The 16985-nt window shown below is 39.0% G+C and overlaps 4 protein-coding genes across 4 annotated transcripts; 2 read left to right on the top strand and 2 right to left on the bottom strand.

Moving 5' to 3' along the window:
- Positions 1 to 369: 369 nt before the first annotated feature.
- Positions 370 to 1595, top strand: LOC107193278 (protein G12-like). The gene is made up of 2 exons (XM_015582683.1): positions 370 to 404; positions 820 to 1595. The coding sequence occupies exon 2, from the start codon at positions 820 to 822 to the stop codon at positions 1477 to 1479; it is 660 nt and encodes a 219-aa protein (XP_015438169.1). The 5' UTR covers positions 370 to 404; the 3' UTR covers positions 1480 to 1595.
- A 1704-nt stretch (positions 1596 to 3299) lies between these two features.
- LOC107193327 lies at positions 3300 to 4001 on the top strand. The gene has a single exon (XM_015582732.1). It carries the CDS (start codon positions 3300 to 3302, stop codon positions 3999 to 4001), a length of 702 nt encoding a protein of 233 aa, XP_015438218.1.
- Positions 4002 to 9584: 5583 nt separating this feature from the next.
- LOC107192545 lies at positions 9585 to 11436 on the bottom strand. Its single transcript, XM_015581833.1, has 2 exons — positions 11427 to 11436; positions 9585 to 10965 (listed from the first exon to the last, which is right to left on the bottom strand). Exon 2 carries the CDS (start codon positions 10963 to 10965, stop codon positions 9700 to 9702), a length of 1266 nt encoding a protein of 421 aa, XP_015437319.1. The 5' UTR covers positions 11427 to 11436; the 3' UTR covers positions 9585 to 9699.
- A 2473-nt stretch (positions 11437 to 13909) lies between these two features.
- LOC107191857 lies at positions 13910 to 14530 on the bottom strand. Its single transcript, XM_015580998.1, has one exon. It carries the CDS (start codon positions 14528 to 14530, stop codon positions 13910 to 13912), a length of 621 nt encoding a protein of 206 aa, XP_015436484.1.
- Positions 14531 to 16985: the final 2455 nt, after the last annotated feature.

Below are 16985 nucleotides of genomic sequence, written 5' to 3'. Positions count from 1 at the left end.
TTATGAGAAGCTCGTCGACTATGCAATGTTATGAGACTAACTGTAGAAACTTCTTTTTCGCCGAAAACAGTCTGCGAGGTAAGCTGGTATGAAGAGCGCAGCCTTAATGCTGTACTGAGATCGTATATTCGGAAAAATACTACGTACAACCGTGGAATCGTTGTTATCAGTTTCTACTGACACTTCACTCAGCAATTAAAGTAGGTATAACAGCCGATATTGCTTCGTAATTTACGGAAAAGAGTTTTCAATCTAAAATAGTGATATAAAGTTATCAAAGCGCTTCAAAAAGAAACCTAATCGTGTCGATCGGATTGATTCTGAGCGATATATAAATCGTATCGCTAACAAATCTGACATTAAGTTTCTTCGAGAACCAACGAAGGAAGTAAAGAGCACGCAAGGTGAGTCTCCGAACCAATTTATTGTAATAATACTACCATTAATCATAAAAGAATGTTTACAATATAAATATCAAATTCGTAAAGTTATCAAATACACGCAGCTGATATTGTTTAGCATACGTTTAGAAGAAATATACGAATGTAATACGGTTTGCGTTACTGTAACGCCATTTTAATTCTCCTTTCTTTACACTAATAACTCTTCTTATTATCCCGCTTCCTACTGTATTTTTTTTCAAAGAAGAAGAGACATAGACTATCATACCAATACTTACCATTGTATCCAAGAAGCTTCGACTTGCACATTTTTAATTTAAATGTTATTACCTCAAGGCATGAGATTATTACTCATCGCATCAGTCAGAGAAATTATGCATTAACTTGGTTAGTAGATTGTTTTTCCATTTCCTTGCAGATGAAGTTCGCAGTTGTAGCTTTGGCCGTACTGGCTGTGCTCAGCCCTCTGGACGCTCTGAAAGTCCCAGCCTCCGGTTCCGGTGCGCTCGCCAAGGAGCTGCAAGAGTTGGTAGACTTGGTCCCAGTCGCAGACGTTCTTCAGATCGTAAAATTGTACATTGCTCAGGACAAGGAGATTCAGCACATTAACAAGGCGGTCACCTCTGCGGAATCAAAAGCGTTAGTCAAAGAAGTAGAGGAGATACCCGATGCCATTGCACTGATGCAATACATTCAGAAGGCTGGTGTTGACATCTACCGCATAGTGAACGCACTGAACAAATCCCTCGGTCTCAGTCCCATCAAGCCTTCGTCTACCCTCAGCAAGATCACCGGTGGTGGAATGAACGGTCTCACGACAGATCTGTGGGCCGTGGTACCGTTCCCGAAGATACAAGCTGCGATAGAAAAGAAAATGATAGAGTCCAAAGTATTCCGTGATTTTGTTGCGGAACTAAGTAGACAGGGGAAATTGCACCTCGCTATTGCAACCAACAAACACTTGCTGAATTTGAAAGCGGAGGCCATCAAGGCTGGTATCAAGGGACAAGACTTCGTCATGGGCTATGAGATTCTGCTTGGCTCTCATGTCCTTATCTCCAACAACATAAGTTCTTAAGATTTCTAATGCGTGTATTCATACAAATATAGTTTTTCTTCATTTCATTTTGAGTTTAACTATTAGCAAGCTGTTATATGACTTTATGAAATAAAATTAAATGTATGCAGTGTAAATTGTGTGTAATTTTTTTCAAGAACTACTGATTTCCTCTTTTCCAAGAATTTTATGTTTCTCCTTGAATCTATATCGAGTATAGAACACGCATTTCAACTTGAGATTTACTTGCTTAGTAATAGGAAAATAAAATAATAGAATCTTCAATTCAAGGAAAATAACTATTGGGATTAGTTTTCGATCAGCATGTGACACAGTCTGTTTTACTGACACCGTTCCACGCCCGTACATTCTCTTCCCACATTGTGAGGTTGTATTTTTCATTGCGAAATGATTCTGTAAACAATTCGAAAGTTAATAGCTAGATTTGTTAGTAGATATATCTTCTTTTTAGTTTAAGTTAAGGACACGTAAGTAACGCCGTGAATGTCAAAATTTATCACTGTCCGTCGAATAATTAAGGCTTCTTTGGTTGTTCTAGTGGTACTATCTGATAATCAATAATTAACTGTATCGCAAGTTTTATATCATTAATCTTTTAAAACATTAATCACGTATAGATATTGTTATTTTCGTAACAATGACAATTTTATTGAAGCAACGGCTAATCAAACTTCGAAATGTATCGTGTATACAAACACATTGCTTATTTGACGCGAAGAAGAGGCTCACCATTACGTCGATTGCATTTTCTGATAGAAGTATCAGTAACGTACATGAACTAATCACACAGGATCACGCTTCTTCTACTATGAATGCTAATCGCGATCTTCCATGTGGGTCCGTGTATCTCCAATCTCATCATACCACCGTTTTCTTCTTTTCTGTACAGCATTTGATTTCATTTATCATATCCTAGTAATTATTTGCACGCGATTAATGAAACAATAACTGTCTGTAACGTATCTTGCCGAAAATAATGAATACTCTATGCAAATGATTGTTGGTGAAATCAGAAATTTAGAAACACCACTATAGCTTTCACGTGGTTATAACTGATTCTTCGCACTTTGTGAATTCTTCTTTTTTATTCCCTGATAAATGTGAATATAGTGTTGTTCGGAAATGTCTCGTTGCGCGGTGACTTCGCGTTCTTCGCGAATATCAAAATGTAATTAAGGATCTAAATGGCCTGAGAGTCGCCACCTCTAGATGAAGCAGATCCAAAATCATCGGAGTGTCTATCCTTTTTAATAATCTACAGATTCGTTACATCGTGTTCTTGTGACATGTTTCTCCTGTGATAAGTACTTCCGACCGCCATAACCTGCCACGGGACTTCGATTAGTGTTCTAAAAGGCATTTCGCTACGGAAATGTTTATCAACGTACAATGGCTTCAGAAGTTCACGTCGTCCCTTAATCTGATAACCTTCGAATCTTCGTTCGTATAATCTTTTTATTTTTTGTCACCAAAGTGGTTGCACATGGAATCCCGTTTTCATGAATGAGATCTTGATACCAAGGTCCATTGAATTTCGATAGGCTTTAAATGATATTAAACTTCCTTCCTAGCAATGAATTATTATAAAAACAATTATTCAAAGAATAGTTCTGAAACATGCTATGATTCAGACTTTAAACGTAATTACATATGCAACACAATGTGCATCCAATTTACTGTTATTTTTTCATTACAGGTCAACAGGCAACAGTTACTAAAGCATATCACCAGAGAATCTTATCAAAACGCAAAAGAAGTTATCTTTTCTGTTTACAATGATTTCTCCCTAAAATCAATCCGTAAAACATCACCGATCAGCAATGAACCCGCAAATAATGATCATGAGCGTGGTTGCTTTCGCTTCGGTTGCCTTCATTGGATTTCTAGCGTACAGACTCAGCCATCGTATCGACGATCCCGATCTGCTGAATCAGCCGCCCCTGAAAGATCATAGTTCCCTAGAAGAGGATCTCCGCGATGTCCTAGCGTTCGTGCCACACGACGAAGTCTTCGAAATCATAAAGAGCTACATGAAGTACGACAAACAAATCGGCGAGACCGTCAGCTTCATCAACGATCACAAACGATTTTTACTGCGAGAAATGCAGAACATACCGCAAATGAGTCGTATAATTCTGTTCCTGTGGCAGAACGGCCTCGACATCCATAATTGGTCCGAACAGATTCGAACTTCCTGGAAAATGGCGCCACGATTCATCCGGAGCGACACAAACATAGCGGCCGGCGGTCTGACAGTAATGCTGGACAAGATTTTGCACACTGCACCGTTGGACGAACTCCACGAGCTGCTGCGACAGAAGGTGAAATATTCGGGCAGCTTCCGTAGATTCCTGTTGATGCTCAAATCGAACGACTTCGACGAGCTATGCAACGCTCTCCAAGAGAACAAAGTAATGCACCATCATTACTTCTGGGCGCAGGAAAGCGGCCTGGAAGTCACGCTTGCGAACGAACTGCTGAAGGATCTCCACGTTTACCTCACGCAGACTTTACTCACATAGAAACTTCCTATTTCATTTTTCCACCAACTGTACCTGATTATAAATAAAGCACTGACTTTCTAATTATCGTTGCATTGGGGCGGTGTAGTGCAGAAAAAGATCAAATTATAGTTTTTATTAAATTATTTGACAAAGATTATTAGATTTTGGAGATGAATTATGACTGACCGTAATTACGAAAATTTAGTTCTTCTCAGCGAACAGACACGGATGATTTGAAATCAACGGTCGATCCTCAACGGAATTCTTTATGCGTAGTTCAAAGTGAACTTCGAATTGTTCACAACTCACACGCTGTAATATTTTCATTAATATTTCCCATTGGACAGTAGCAGTGGATGTACGGCAAGATTGAAGAAAGGGGAGTAGCACAGCGATAATCGCGACGATACGGAGACAGTACTCGAAAGATTGTGATTAGGTTACAGGGGGGAATGATTTCGTTCGATAATGTCACGTTACTTATGCTTTCCTCTGTCATTGCGTAAATGATAAAGATAATTTATTAGATCATAGTCGATAAGGATAATGTTTGTATACATTATGAGCACCAGAAATTTCTTATGACGTTTTTTGTCACCATTTCTTGATAGTGTCATTGTAGTAGATTCTGTATATGATTTGAAGAAACTGCAGTTTTAATTACAAGCGTAGCATTTTAATTGGTTTGATTTTCTAGTTTTATTTTGTTACTTGGCAAGGTAATGTTAGGTTCCACTATCAGATAAGATAATAATCATTCCAACTACCACTCAGTTTTTATAAAACCCGATAGTACCAATTATCTAAAGCTATGCTTTCTATTGTATTCGATATAACTACTCAACAGCAGCTTCACCAGTGTCTTCCAGCTCTTATATGTACAATAAAAAGTTAGACAATTTATCTGTAACCCAATTGATTACCACTTTATTCACAAAAATCAATGTACAGCTTGTTTTTTACTCCAGCATTTCGCATACATTCGACCACCTCTCAAATGGAAAAGACATAATACGTTTCAATGCCATTAAATTATAAAGAAATCTTATTAACTTACAACTCTAACCCCGAAAAACAATTAATACACTCTCCACTGTACGAAGCTAAACCAGCTCTGATGACAACAAGCATCGGGAAGAGTTGTTCGAATACGTAGTTGTTAATATTAAAATCCTCGCCCTGTCTCAGCATAATTTGGAAATGGAGGTTCATGGGGGCGTTGAAATAGAAAGTCAAGAACCGTTTGCTCGTGCATAATGCGACGTATTCAGCGAAGGCACCTCCAACCGCCATTTTTTCGCTCAGCAGAGCCTGAGCTTTTTCGTAGTCCACAAGTTTTGCGAAATCATCCGCGAAACCTTTGAGACCACCGATGATCGGGCGCACATTGTCGGTAGGTGGTAGATCGTCTATAATGTTCTCAATAGCTTGGTTGAAATATCCCGTCAGATAGTAGACGTCGAGACCAGCTTTCTGCATATAATACAAGACCTCGGCCAACTCGGGAGCTGCCTCAACGTCCATCATGAACGCTTTCAACTCGTTGGATTGCAGGATCCTCATGGTGTTACGGAACTCTTCGTCTTTAACCATGTAGGCTTTGACGAGGTCAACTGTTTCTTTAATGGGTATCAGGTCGAAGAAGTCCTGCAGTTCCTTGGCGAGCTCGCCCGAGCCTGTGGCTGGTAGCTTGTAGGCGTTCAGGGAACTGGCAATTGCCAGAACGGCTAAGACTGTCGCTGCGTACTTCATCTGAAAAAGGTTGGAAAATTAAGGATTAGAAATTATTAGAAATTGAGGAGTAGGAATGAATAGAAATTGAGAAGTAGAAATAATTAAACATTGAGGAATAGAAATGATCAGAAATGTTTAGGAATTTGGGAATTAGAAGTGATTAAGCGGTTAAGACAAGTCTAGTACTACAATGGTAGATTTAATTGTTTATGGCTACTCGTAATTTTATAGTAATTGCACGAAGAATCGTAAAATATGGAATGGAAGTAAAGTATTGCGAATTCGTTTAAAAAAGATACAATTCACTGACGAGCTTATGAGTCGTTTAGAGGTAAATATATTTGCACACCCTTTTGGCACTCACCTTGTGAACGGTAGATACTCTGTTAATTCTCGAAAGAAATAGATGCTGAATATTTTGTCGCGGCATTTTATATACTGTTTGACTATCATTAATAGATTGTGGTACGATTATTGATATCGATTTATCATACATCGTATCGTTGACCAGACTTGTATCATTCTACACAAAATTTTGTGACGTTTTTTGGGCGCATATAAATATTATCATATTTTATCTACTGTGAAGTATCATAGATATAACTATTACAGCGTTAACGCGCGAAGATTGGGCGGAATTATTGTTTCATATCATATCGAACTTATCAATTAGAAAACTTCGATATAGAAATACGTCTAGAATTTTTTTTAATTTGTGTTTTAATTTGTTATTATTTCAGGTCTGTTAAGGTATTTATTACTGGGTCTTCCCATATAAGTTCTGCGGCTTTTCGCAGACCTAAATTTAAAACAATGAAATTCAACGTGATTCAGACAATATTTTGTCAAAAATTCACTTTTCAATTGATATGTTACATTACAAGAGTATAAGAAAGAAATTAAAACCACTGCAGCAGTGAAAAAATTTTCTAGGTTTACAGTGAAATTTTAAAGCAAACCACTATTGAAGAAGGTCCAAGAAATTTCAGGTAATTCTTAATAAGTACTCTAATAATGAGGAACGCTACATGACTACGTGAAGACATTCTACTAAGAAAAATTTGTTAGTAAGTATTTGAAGAATTGACGCAGAAGTTGAAACTAGATTAATCACTAATTATTACAAAAACCTCATTACATATGGGATGACCTAATAATTCACATGTCTTTCAATACGTACATTATTTTATGAAAAATGAAAATGTATTTAAACTTTCATTTTCCTTTTTGTAATACAATTTATTTTATAATTATATCTCTCTGTATATTGTACAAGACACGAAAATTCGTTTACTAATTGGTTCAATTGCTTCCGTTCCAGATTGTATGATTTTAACGATCTTTGGATAGCGAGAATCTTGAATGTACGCTTTACTTGTCATCATCGTATGCTTCACTTTGAAATTGGTAGTGCGATGATTAACGAATACAACCTTTGGGCGAATGTAACGTCATAGAAATTTCGATGGCCGGCACATGCTTTGCTCGTGTTAAGATAAAATTTTAATGGAATTTTGATCGTCGCACGAAGCCGTTGGCATGTAAAGATAAAATTTTAATGAAAGAACTACGAAATAACGGTGGACGCGGCAGCCTTCGTTAAATCATAATCGGTTTACGGTCCGCGAGGTGAGAGCGCTTTGATAAACACCTGCGTGGTGACCTCTATCCTGAGTACAGTAAATTACTTTATTATCATCGATAAAGGAATTTTTGAGTTTTATGTGACGAGTGACGATTCCATCGCGATTATAACTTCTATGAGTTAAACTATTACGTAAATTTAAATCGGATTAAATTTTCTTAGACCTCTGAACTCTTGATGATCTTAATTTGAAATGGCATGTGAATGTTTTCATCCCTTTATTGAAAAAAATCATAGTGGTTTATGATATACATATATATATATCAGACATGATATTATATAAACGCATAGTCGGATTGACTTAATTTTTTATTATAGCTGTGTACACACCTTTATCTTATCACGTTCACGTCGTCGACGCCTATATGATAGCAACCGCGCCACACTATTGTCAGACGGTTTGCCAGTTACTCCTTTCATCTAAAAATTCCAAACGGCACACTTCACAGAAATATAAATATGAGAAACGTGAAGAGAAAGCAGAGATTTTCAGGATTTATTCTGGAATGACACACAATTTTCTTTTGTCTTTGCGCCAGTATTTCCGCATGAGAAAAATAACGGTAAATAAACTTACACACTAGTCACAAACAAGATCTCGTCTATTGTAATAAAATTTAAATTTATAAATCATTTGTTTACACACTGACTGCCATGGTGGTCACCTATGACCGGAGCCATTGAATTACACAAAGAAACATTCAATTTCCAAACAGGAACATTTAACATTTCGTGAATACAATTACTAGTAAAATAATAATGAAAGTAATAACTCTTTCAGTCAATGCATATATACTCATCGTTAATAACAAAGACGGAAACAAATGTATTATGATATTGTCACAATAATAAAATCTGTGGCAGTGAACATCTTAAATCTTATTTAGAAATATATTTCATACTTGGAAACGCCATTTCACCGTTGCACACGCGCAGTCTTAACCGTGAACCGTCTGCGATTCCGCTAGTACCTCGAACGAGTGATCAATTCCGACCATCGGGGACCGAGGGCGGGTTCGTTAACGCGTCGGAAGTTTCGCCGATCAAACGAGAAAGCAAAAGGGCGCCGTGTGCGTCGAATGGGCCAGGGTAGTGCTCGTGTAGCCATTCAATAAATAAAAGAGGACGGCGTTCGAGCACGTGCCGCTAACTTTTAAAAGGAGCCGGAGGGGTGTCTTAACCGACGCGTCTTCCGTAGCTGCTCTGGGGCTTTGGGATGGTGAGGGACGAGTGGCTCGTCAAGGGTACGGGGAGACGAAGAAGGGGACTAAAGAGGAGAAACGAACCGGTGCCGGGACGCCTAATCTAATTAAAATTGTTACAATTTAATAAGCCTCAGAAATCACTGTTGCCGCGTCGTAATGGAAAGTCATAAGACGAGCGTCGGGAATGGGTGGGTACAGTAATGTCTCGATGAGTGCGACGTACTCGGGTCCAGTTCGGAGCATTTGTGGCAAGGCGGACAGCTTTTCAACCCCTCATAAAATTGTTCTTTTGCTCGAAGTCGATCACCTTCTATTTGGTTCTGTTTTGATTGGTTTCACAGGGGGACTCCACCAGTGGTGAGAGTAACGCCGTTGCTCGTGTCGCATTCATCGATGAATCACTGTAGATCTGAGACTAGATGGTCCAAGAACGCCGATAGACGGAGGCCGAATGATCGAGTGAAACAGGAAATCCCGGTGAGATATGTCTCGAACGGAACAAGAAATATTGATGTGGATGGGTGACGAGGAATGGGTGGTGAACACGATCGGGGGAGGCTGGGGAGAAATGGTAAAAGAAGGGTTGTGGGAACTGAGATGATAGAACAGTGGAGAGGGAAAAAAGGAGGTAAGAACCGGGAACGTCGTGCTGGCACAAGAAAAATTGTTTTGTATCTTTTCATGCTTTCATCCGTTCAGACTGGACGTGTCTCAATACGTACACACCTCGTCCATCATTCTGGGAACATCTGATTTGAATATTGAACGCGCAACATAAAGGTAGCATATTCTATATTGCATTTATGAGTTCGTGTTATTGGACGCACTAATTATTGGGCTTTAACGTTCTCTAGACTTAGAAGTTAAAATATTTTTGTAGCAGATCTGGACAAGATTTAACTTCAAATTAAGATAACAAATAACTGTTTGAAATAATGAATTATATAAACTATTTTATTATTTTTATTGCAAAAGTAATGTGAGACGATCAGTAAACAGAAGGAAAAATCATAGACATTCTGAAGATTCAAATTTACTAAAAACTTTAGAAGTAGGTATTAATTACAGAACTAATGTCGAGCTAATTTAAATCAGTATCCAAAGTCATATGTCACGTGTCTTTAGCGGGAATTTAATACACTGATGGAACTCGTGGGAACTCGAAACCAAGGACAACCTTGATCAACTTTCTGAACGGTTCGAGGTCCAATCCGGCGGCGATAGCCTTGGCTCTCATTTCCAAGAAGATGGGCGAGGCGTAAACCGTGTTGATGATTTCCTGCAATTCCTGGGAACGGAGTTTCTCTATGAAGGTCTTGAACGCGGGCGAGTTGGCCATTTTCTCGTGGTACAGTGCTTTGAACTTGTCCAATGGCAGCGCGGCGATTATATCGTCGACCAAGCTCTGGAGTCCACCTTTGTTAACGAAGACACCCTCGATGTAGAACGCGACATTGGGTTTGGGTGGAACGTAGTCCTCCATACCGAACAGCTGATGCACCCGCTGGAGGAAATCGAACATGTCCAACCCGGCGTCTTCCAGGTAGAGGACCAGCCCCTGGTATTCCTTCATCGCCTCGACATTACGAACCAGCACGTGGAATTCCTCGCTTTGTATATACTCGAAAGTTTGTACCACCTGGTCGTCGTCCATGTAGTCAATAACGATCTTCATGATCTTCTGCATGTCGACGAGTTCGATGAAATCACGGATGTCCTTGCCAAGCGCTGGGTTCGCGTAGAGAGCTGGCGTGTTGACCTTGATCCAGGGGAATTCGATGCCGAGAACGGTGTAGATGATGTCTTCGACCAGAGCGACGTCGAATCCTTTGGCGGCGAGCATTCCGCGGTACTTCAGGAAACGTTCGTTACTGTACAGGGTGTCGACGAACTTCTGGTGTTCAGGGGACTTCAGGTGTGCCACGAAGTCGACGAAAGCCTCGGAGGTCCTCATCTTGTAGACGTAGCCGTGGATGATTTCATCGTAGGAGACCAGTGCCTTGACCTCCTCGAACAAACCCCTCAGTCCACCGGTACGCTTGTAAAGATCCATGGGCTGGAAGGCCGGGACACCGATGATCCTGTTCATTCTGTTCAGTGCCTTCACAACGTCCACGCCGTTCTTCTCTAGGTAGTTGACGAACGTGTGGAACTCGGGGATAGTTTGGATCTCCTTCACCGTTTCTTTGAAGTCGTCGGTTCTCGCGTATTCCAGGAGCTCTTGGAACTCGGCGTCTTCTGCGGCGTACCTTATGACGATCGGTATTATCTTTTTCATGGGGATCATGTCCGTGAAGTACTGGATGTCTTCCTTCAGGGACCCTTTGACGAGGGTCGGGTAACTGTTGACGGTTGCGAACGCAACCAGCGCGATGAAGGCTGCCAGTTGGAACTTCATCTGCGGAAGATATTTTCGATTAGGAATAGCGACCAACCGACTGATGTAGATTCATTTTGTTCTTTATTGTAATGTTATTTCACTTTATTAGTCTAATGTTCAGCGGTAGCAGAAGAAATGGAAAATTTGAAGAAGTTCGATTCAGTAGCGGTTGATTGTTATGTTTGGCAATTATAGTGATATTTGTCCACACGAAGAGTAACACACTGAGGTGGATACGTATCGACAAGAAATGGAGTTGGTTTACTGTACTGAAAGGAAGAACTCTTGAACGTGGAACTCTTAATACAATTCTATTTTTTAAAAATTGCTCACTTTCCAATAGTTATTATAATTCCTAAGTTTTATAGGTTTCCAATCAGTGCTCGGAAAATAAAAATATAAAGTAATTCAGGAACGAATGGTTAGAAGTAAGATCAGTATGAAAATTGGTAGCTATGCTTGGTGTTTTACGAACTTACTTTGGTATCTTCTGCGTAAGGAACTGATCTTTTCTGAATTGATTTCCTTTCTTTTATACCCTGCACGATACCAAGTACATGAAACCACCTGCGATTCCAACCCTACCTGAAGAAACGATAAGATTTCGAGTGTTCACTTGAGTTGGATACTCAACGGAATTATCAGCGGGAAAGTTGAAATATATTTGAAATTTTCAGACATAATCTTATCCCAACCACTTCATCTTTATGTCATACGATCGTAGCCCTTTATTAAAGGGAAGCACCTGATATTTTTACTCTATTCACCGTATTTGGTTCAGATTGTCGATGATATGATTCTGTTGATTATGAAATGTTTTATTTTGAGATATAATGGTGCTGAAGAAGCAAGTAAATCGTATTCAGTTTTTTTTCTTTAAAATCGATAAATATCCTTATGTGATGATAACGCCATTACGCGTGTGTGTTATGATCTACAAAAATAGGACAATAGAAGTAAACTAGAATAATTTTGCTCATCATTTTTATTTGGAAAAGATAAGTTAATGTTGACGTATCAGAACTGATTTCTTGATGAGTGATAATCTATGTTGATATTAAGAAAACATCAAGTAATTTCTGTATCCAGGGGACTTAATCAATTAATTAACCGAAGTGTTTTTTAATAATTTGTTAACCTACTCAAACATAAATTATCTTGGGGTATTTAGAGGAGGCAGATGGTACTTTGGTTTTGTTTCCTTATCCTGTTGATTGACAAATCAAGAATATATTAAATATGTAAAACTTTGAGCAAGTATTTTATAGAGGAAACGCATAAATTACTATGAATGTGGGAAGCTGCACTGTAATTACGCACTCACTTTGAATGTGAAATACTGTTTGACATATTTGAATATTAGTCAGTTTAACATACTAGATGAAATAAGTGTGTACTTCCAAGATAATGTAATAAGGATCTCAAAATACATTTTGGATTTCTTTAATCATTTTATACATACAAAGGCATATACGAGGTCGCATAATCAATAGTAGATTGAATTAACATAACACGTACTCCTTTCATTTATATAACATGATGTAGAGCATGTTCTCATTCGTTTGTATCAATGTACCCTATTTTACGAAACTAATTAATTATGGTAACCTAAAACCTGAAACTGTGTGGGAATAATATTTTAACGTTGCGTAACTTTTACGCGTTGCTTTCAATTATACTACCGTTGGTACGTTTAGGAAATGCCCACTGTGGTAGCGTTTATTTTATACATCTGTTCCTACGGTGCACAGGAGTTTAACAAAGCGAACCAGTTCTGGTCATCACATTAACGAAACATTCTCTCTATAATAATAATTTACATTATTAACGTGTCGGGTTCTTCTGAAAAGCAACGTATAAACAACCTAAATAAACTCAGCAGAATGGTTATAGAAGCCGCCAGTCCTATAGAAATAGTTCAAAAAATCGTGGAATATTTGTTTCACGTGAATACGGAGTGGAAACTTGAAAGAACGTTTAATTAAATGGTGTTGAACTTACATAAACAATATGAAAGATAATGATAAACAGACTACGGGTGTTGGACATTCGTGAAAAAATAAAATTTATTCATACAGTATTACGAAGGAAAGTGTATTTTCTATATTCATCATTATTTGCAACATAATCAACTAATGACTAACTAATTGTTGATAATAATTGATGGAAAATAAATGAAGGTTTGAACAAGTTAGGGTTATTATTATCCCTTCTATGAATACTGAATATGTAATCGTTTCTCATTAATTTTTATAACATAGCAAATGTTAGACTTAGTAGAAATAGCCTGAATTATGTCGCATATCATTTTACGTACGACGATCAAGGATCATTTATACATATTTTAATTCCTCATAATCGTGTGTTCTGTATATGTATAACTACCACTCCTGTCTCTGCACCATTAGAATACTTTTAATATTTGTATTAGGTATGCTGGACTTACGCGTTAATAAAGGATCCTGTGACATTTTAGAATGTTTTTCTAAGCACATTATTAAAGAAAACCAACTTTACGCGACATTACTGAATTTGTCTGGATGCCACCTACATGGTATACAAGGAAATAAAGCTAACTTTTTGTTATTAAAGAGAACATTTCTTGACAATTTTTAATATTGCAGTTCGTTGCTAACTGAATACTGATTTTACTATTACTCGTAACACTTTTTCTGTCAGACTATCAGAAGTCTTCGAAAAATCATGGTAACCGTTACGATGAACACCTTGTAGCATGTGATCTATCCTTATCAGTGATGTAATTTAGTTCCACTTACAATGTAAACACAAGATCACCTTCTAAACTATTGACCAACAATTCACCCTCCAACCGTAATATCCAGTTCTAAATCGTCAAGATCAGGGACATGAAAAGAGACGAGATACAAGTAAGCAAGTTTATTGTATTAAAGAACAGAATCGTTATTCACAGGCGCGAGAGTCGCGGTACGGCGAGTCGAGTTTAAAAACCGAGTGGGATCCTGATGCCAAGGAAATATTCCAAGAATTCCTTGAGCGCAGCTACGTCGATGCCGGCCACCCTAGCCTTATCGAGCACAGCGAGGAAGTTTGGATTGACGGCGATGGCGTCGGCGATCTTCTGGCTGTCGGGACCCCTCAGTCTATCTATGCACTCACGGAACAACGCTGAGTTAGCCATCTTCTTCTCGTATAGAGCCTTGATCGCCTGAATGGGTATGATCTTTTTGATGTCGTCGAGGAAGCCACGAATTCCGCCGGTGATCTTGTACACCTGGAATGTGTTCGGGGCCTTCATGGCTGGCAGACCAAGGAACTGGTTCAGCTTGTTCACCAGGTAGTAGATGTCCAAACCCTTCTCCTGGAAGAAGTTCATGAACTTGATGATCTCGGGCATGGCTTCGATGTCGAGGACCAGTTGCTTGAACTCCTTCGACTGCAGATAGGTTAACAGCTCCTGGAACTCGGCGTCTTCGGCGACGTATTGGAGGACGACCGTGAGCATTTTGTTGATCGGCATGACGTCAATGAACCCCTGGAGCTCGTCGGCGAGCTCACCTGTGCCGGAACGCGGAAGCTGGAACGCCTCCATGGGGCTGGACATGGCCATGCAATTTCTGATGGGGGCAACGAATATTTGATATCTGGGGAACAGTTTTGAAGCGATGTGTTCTACGTTGGTTAAATTACTCGGGCATAGATGAAAGTTAAGCTTTCGGGGGTAGATGATGGAATAAATGCTGGAATTATTTATGGTGTTAGTGTACATATGAGATCTATTCTGACAAATATTTACAATCAAATGTTAACACGTTAAAGGCCATTTGTATCCAAACGAATAGAATATATTTTGGCCTAATGGACTGTATTAGTTTGGATACTGTGTCCTTCATTCGGTTTCGGTTCTTTTTACACAGAAGCAACATAATTGCTTCTGCATGATGGCGCTTAACGTGTTAAGAGTAAGGGTAATCTAGTATATTGGTTGAACCAACAAAAGCAATATTATTTTCAATTTGATGTATCACAAGGACTGGATGGTATATTCACTTCAAAATAATCTAAGTCTATAAATGCTTAAACAAGAATTTCTATATTTTTCATTGAGATTAATTAGAAACGAACGTATTCGAATATCAAATTCAAAGGACAATTAAAACAATCTTGATTCTCTTTCACTTACCATGTTGCTGCTTTCAGTGAACTCGACTGACTGATCTTCATCGGACCACCACGGTCGGTTTATATACAAATTTTGTAACCGACTTACCTCCCATATGCGATAAGATTAATGGTATTATTAAAGGTTCGACGGTCCCCACGCGATTGACCATAACGTAAACAAGTTACGCGGAGACCAGATAACACGGGGAAAATACCAAGTTTAGATATATTTTAGAATAACCGCGGTGCGATCGTGGAATAGATAATGATGTACAGATTGTACTGACAACGAGACATTCCTGATGAATTGTGGTGAACGAGTCGTTCAGTGTAGGCACGAAAGCTCCGCGTTCTTTTTTTTTTTCAGTTACAATTTCAACGGAGTGCCATTTCGCGCGAAGATTTAACGCAATTTCACGGCCCTTCCGCTTCTTTCATTCACATCGGCTCCCATGGCATCGGCTCGCAAGGCATATAGAGAAAGAGAGGGATGTCGCTGGTGGACGACCAGAGAGACGACAACGGAAGGCAGCGAACGCCAAAGGATGAACTCCGTGATATAAATTCTAAATGATATTACGCCACTCGTGCAGCCCAGTTTCTCGTCGACGAACGAACAAAAAGATTTATCCACTTCTGCGCCCTTTCATGTCCGTCGCGTATAATCTTTCCTCTCTGGGCACCGGCTAACAAACAAACCTGCTGCTCCCTCTATTTCGGAACTTTGAAAATGCCCAAGTTAAATATTTGATGGCCGAGCGAAACGAGAATGGTCCCGGATTTCGTATTAATAATTTTCGAATAATAAATATTTGCATAATTCTTTTTACGGTTAAGGGACGCTTGCTAGAACAAAACTTATGTGTGCGATTTCTGTACGAGCGAAATGAAAGAAAAATGGAAAGGGAAATTTTATTTATGACGACGAATGGATATCCGGCTGTTTTCAGTGTTTTTAGAATTTTAATTGAGAACATGCAAATTTTCAATCGATTACAGAATTATCATTGTTACCTACCATATTGTCCCACTTATTTACTTGGCGCATAAGTATATCGTTATCGAACAATCTTTAGTGGGTTTGCCACATATTCAAAGCCATAAATATCGGTATTCTTCGTGCCATTTTTTTATACGAAACCAACGTTAACGTTAATTTAACAAATTTTTCTTTCACTTTATATGCGTCCATTTAAGCGCAAAAGTTTCATGGAGAACTCATATCGACGAAAACGATTAATTCGTAAGTGGAAACAATTTCCTAGATCAACAAAGCTGTTTTCACGTTGAACAACAAATTTTTTTAGCGATTTCTATGTTGACAATAACCGTACACATCGAATATCTGTGCGACGCTTAATTCCCCGCGAACCACACGAACGACATCGTAATTGGTCTTCGAAGGGCCGGCAATTGCTCCGTCGTTCCACCTGCGTTCAAGTTCCAACGGCAGGTCGTATTAAATTATTTTCTCCCGCTGGCCAGGCAAACTTTTGCCCCGATATTATGGCGGCACGTGGCGGTAACAGCCCTTCGTACCGGGCTCATCGTTACCGGGCGTAACGGCCTCGAGGATTTTCACGAGGAAATAAGAAGCAACTAGGAAAATCTGTTTCCCAGTTCTGAAGACTGGCCACTGCTTAGAGATTCCAATACCCGTTTTCGCATCGAAGATCTCACAATTTTCTATGCTTATTTTAATCCAACTAACATTCTTGTTGGTACTTTAGCCGATAAAAATGTCCCGTTTGAAGAGACTTCAATGCGTCTGCGATATTTTCAGAAAATATCGAATAGCACGTTACTTTCATCAAATCTTCGTAAAACAATATTACCCTGTTGTTTTAATTATCAAACCTAGTCCCATACTTTTGCCGGGTAGTGTACCGAAATAT

The sequence above is a fragment of the Dufourea novaeangliae genome, unplaced genomic scaffold (assembly GCF_001272555.1).
Source record: "Dufourea novaeangliae isolate 0120121106 unplaced genomic scaffold, ASM127255v1 scaffold7, whole genome shotgun sequence".
Lineage (NCBI taxonomy): Eukaryota > Metazoa > Arthropoda > Insecta > Hymenoptera > Halictidae > Dufourea > Dufourea novaeangliae.
The sequence above is the reverse complement of the archived record's forward strand: the minus strand, read 5'-3'. Positions and strand labels throughout refer to the sequence as shown.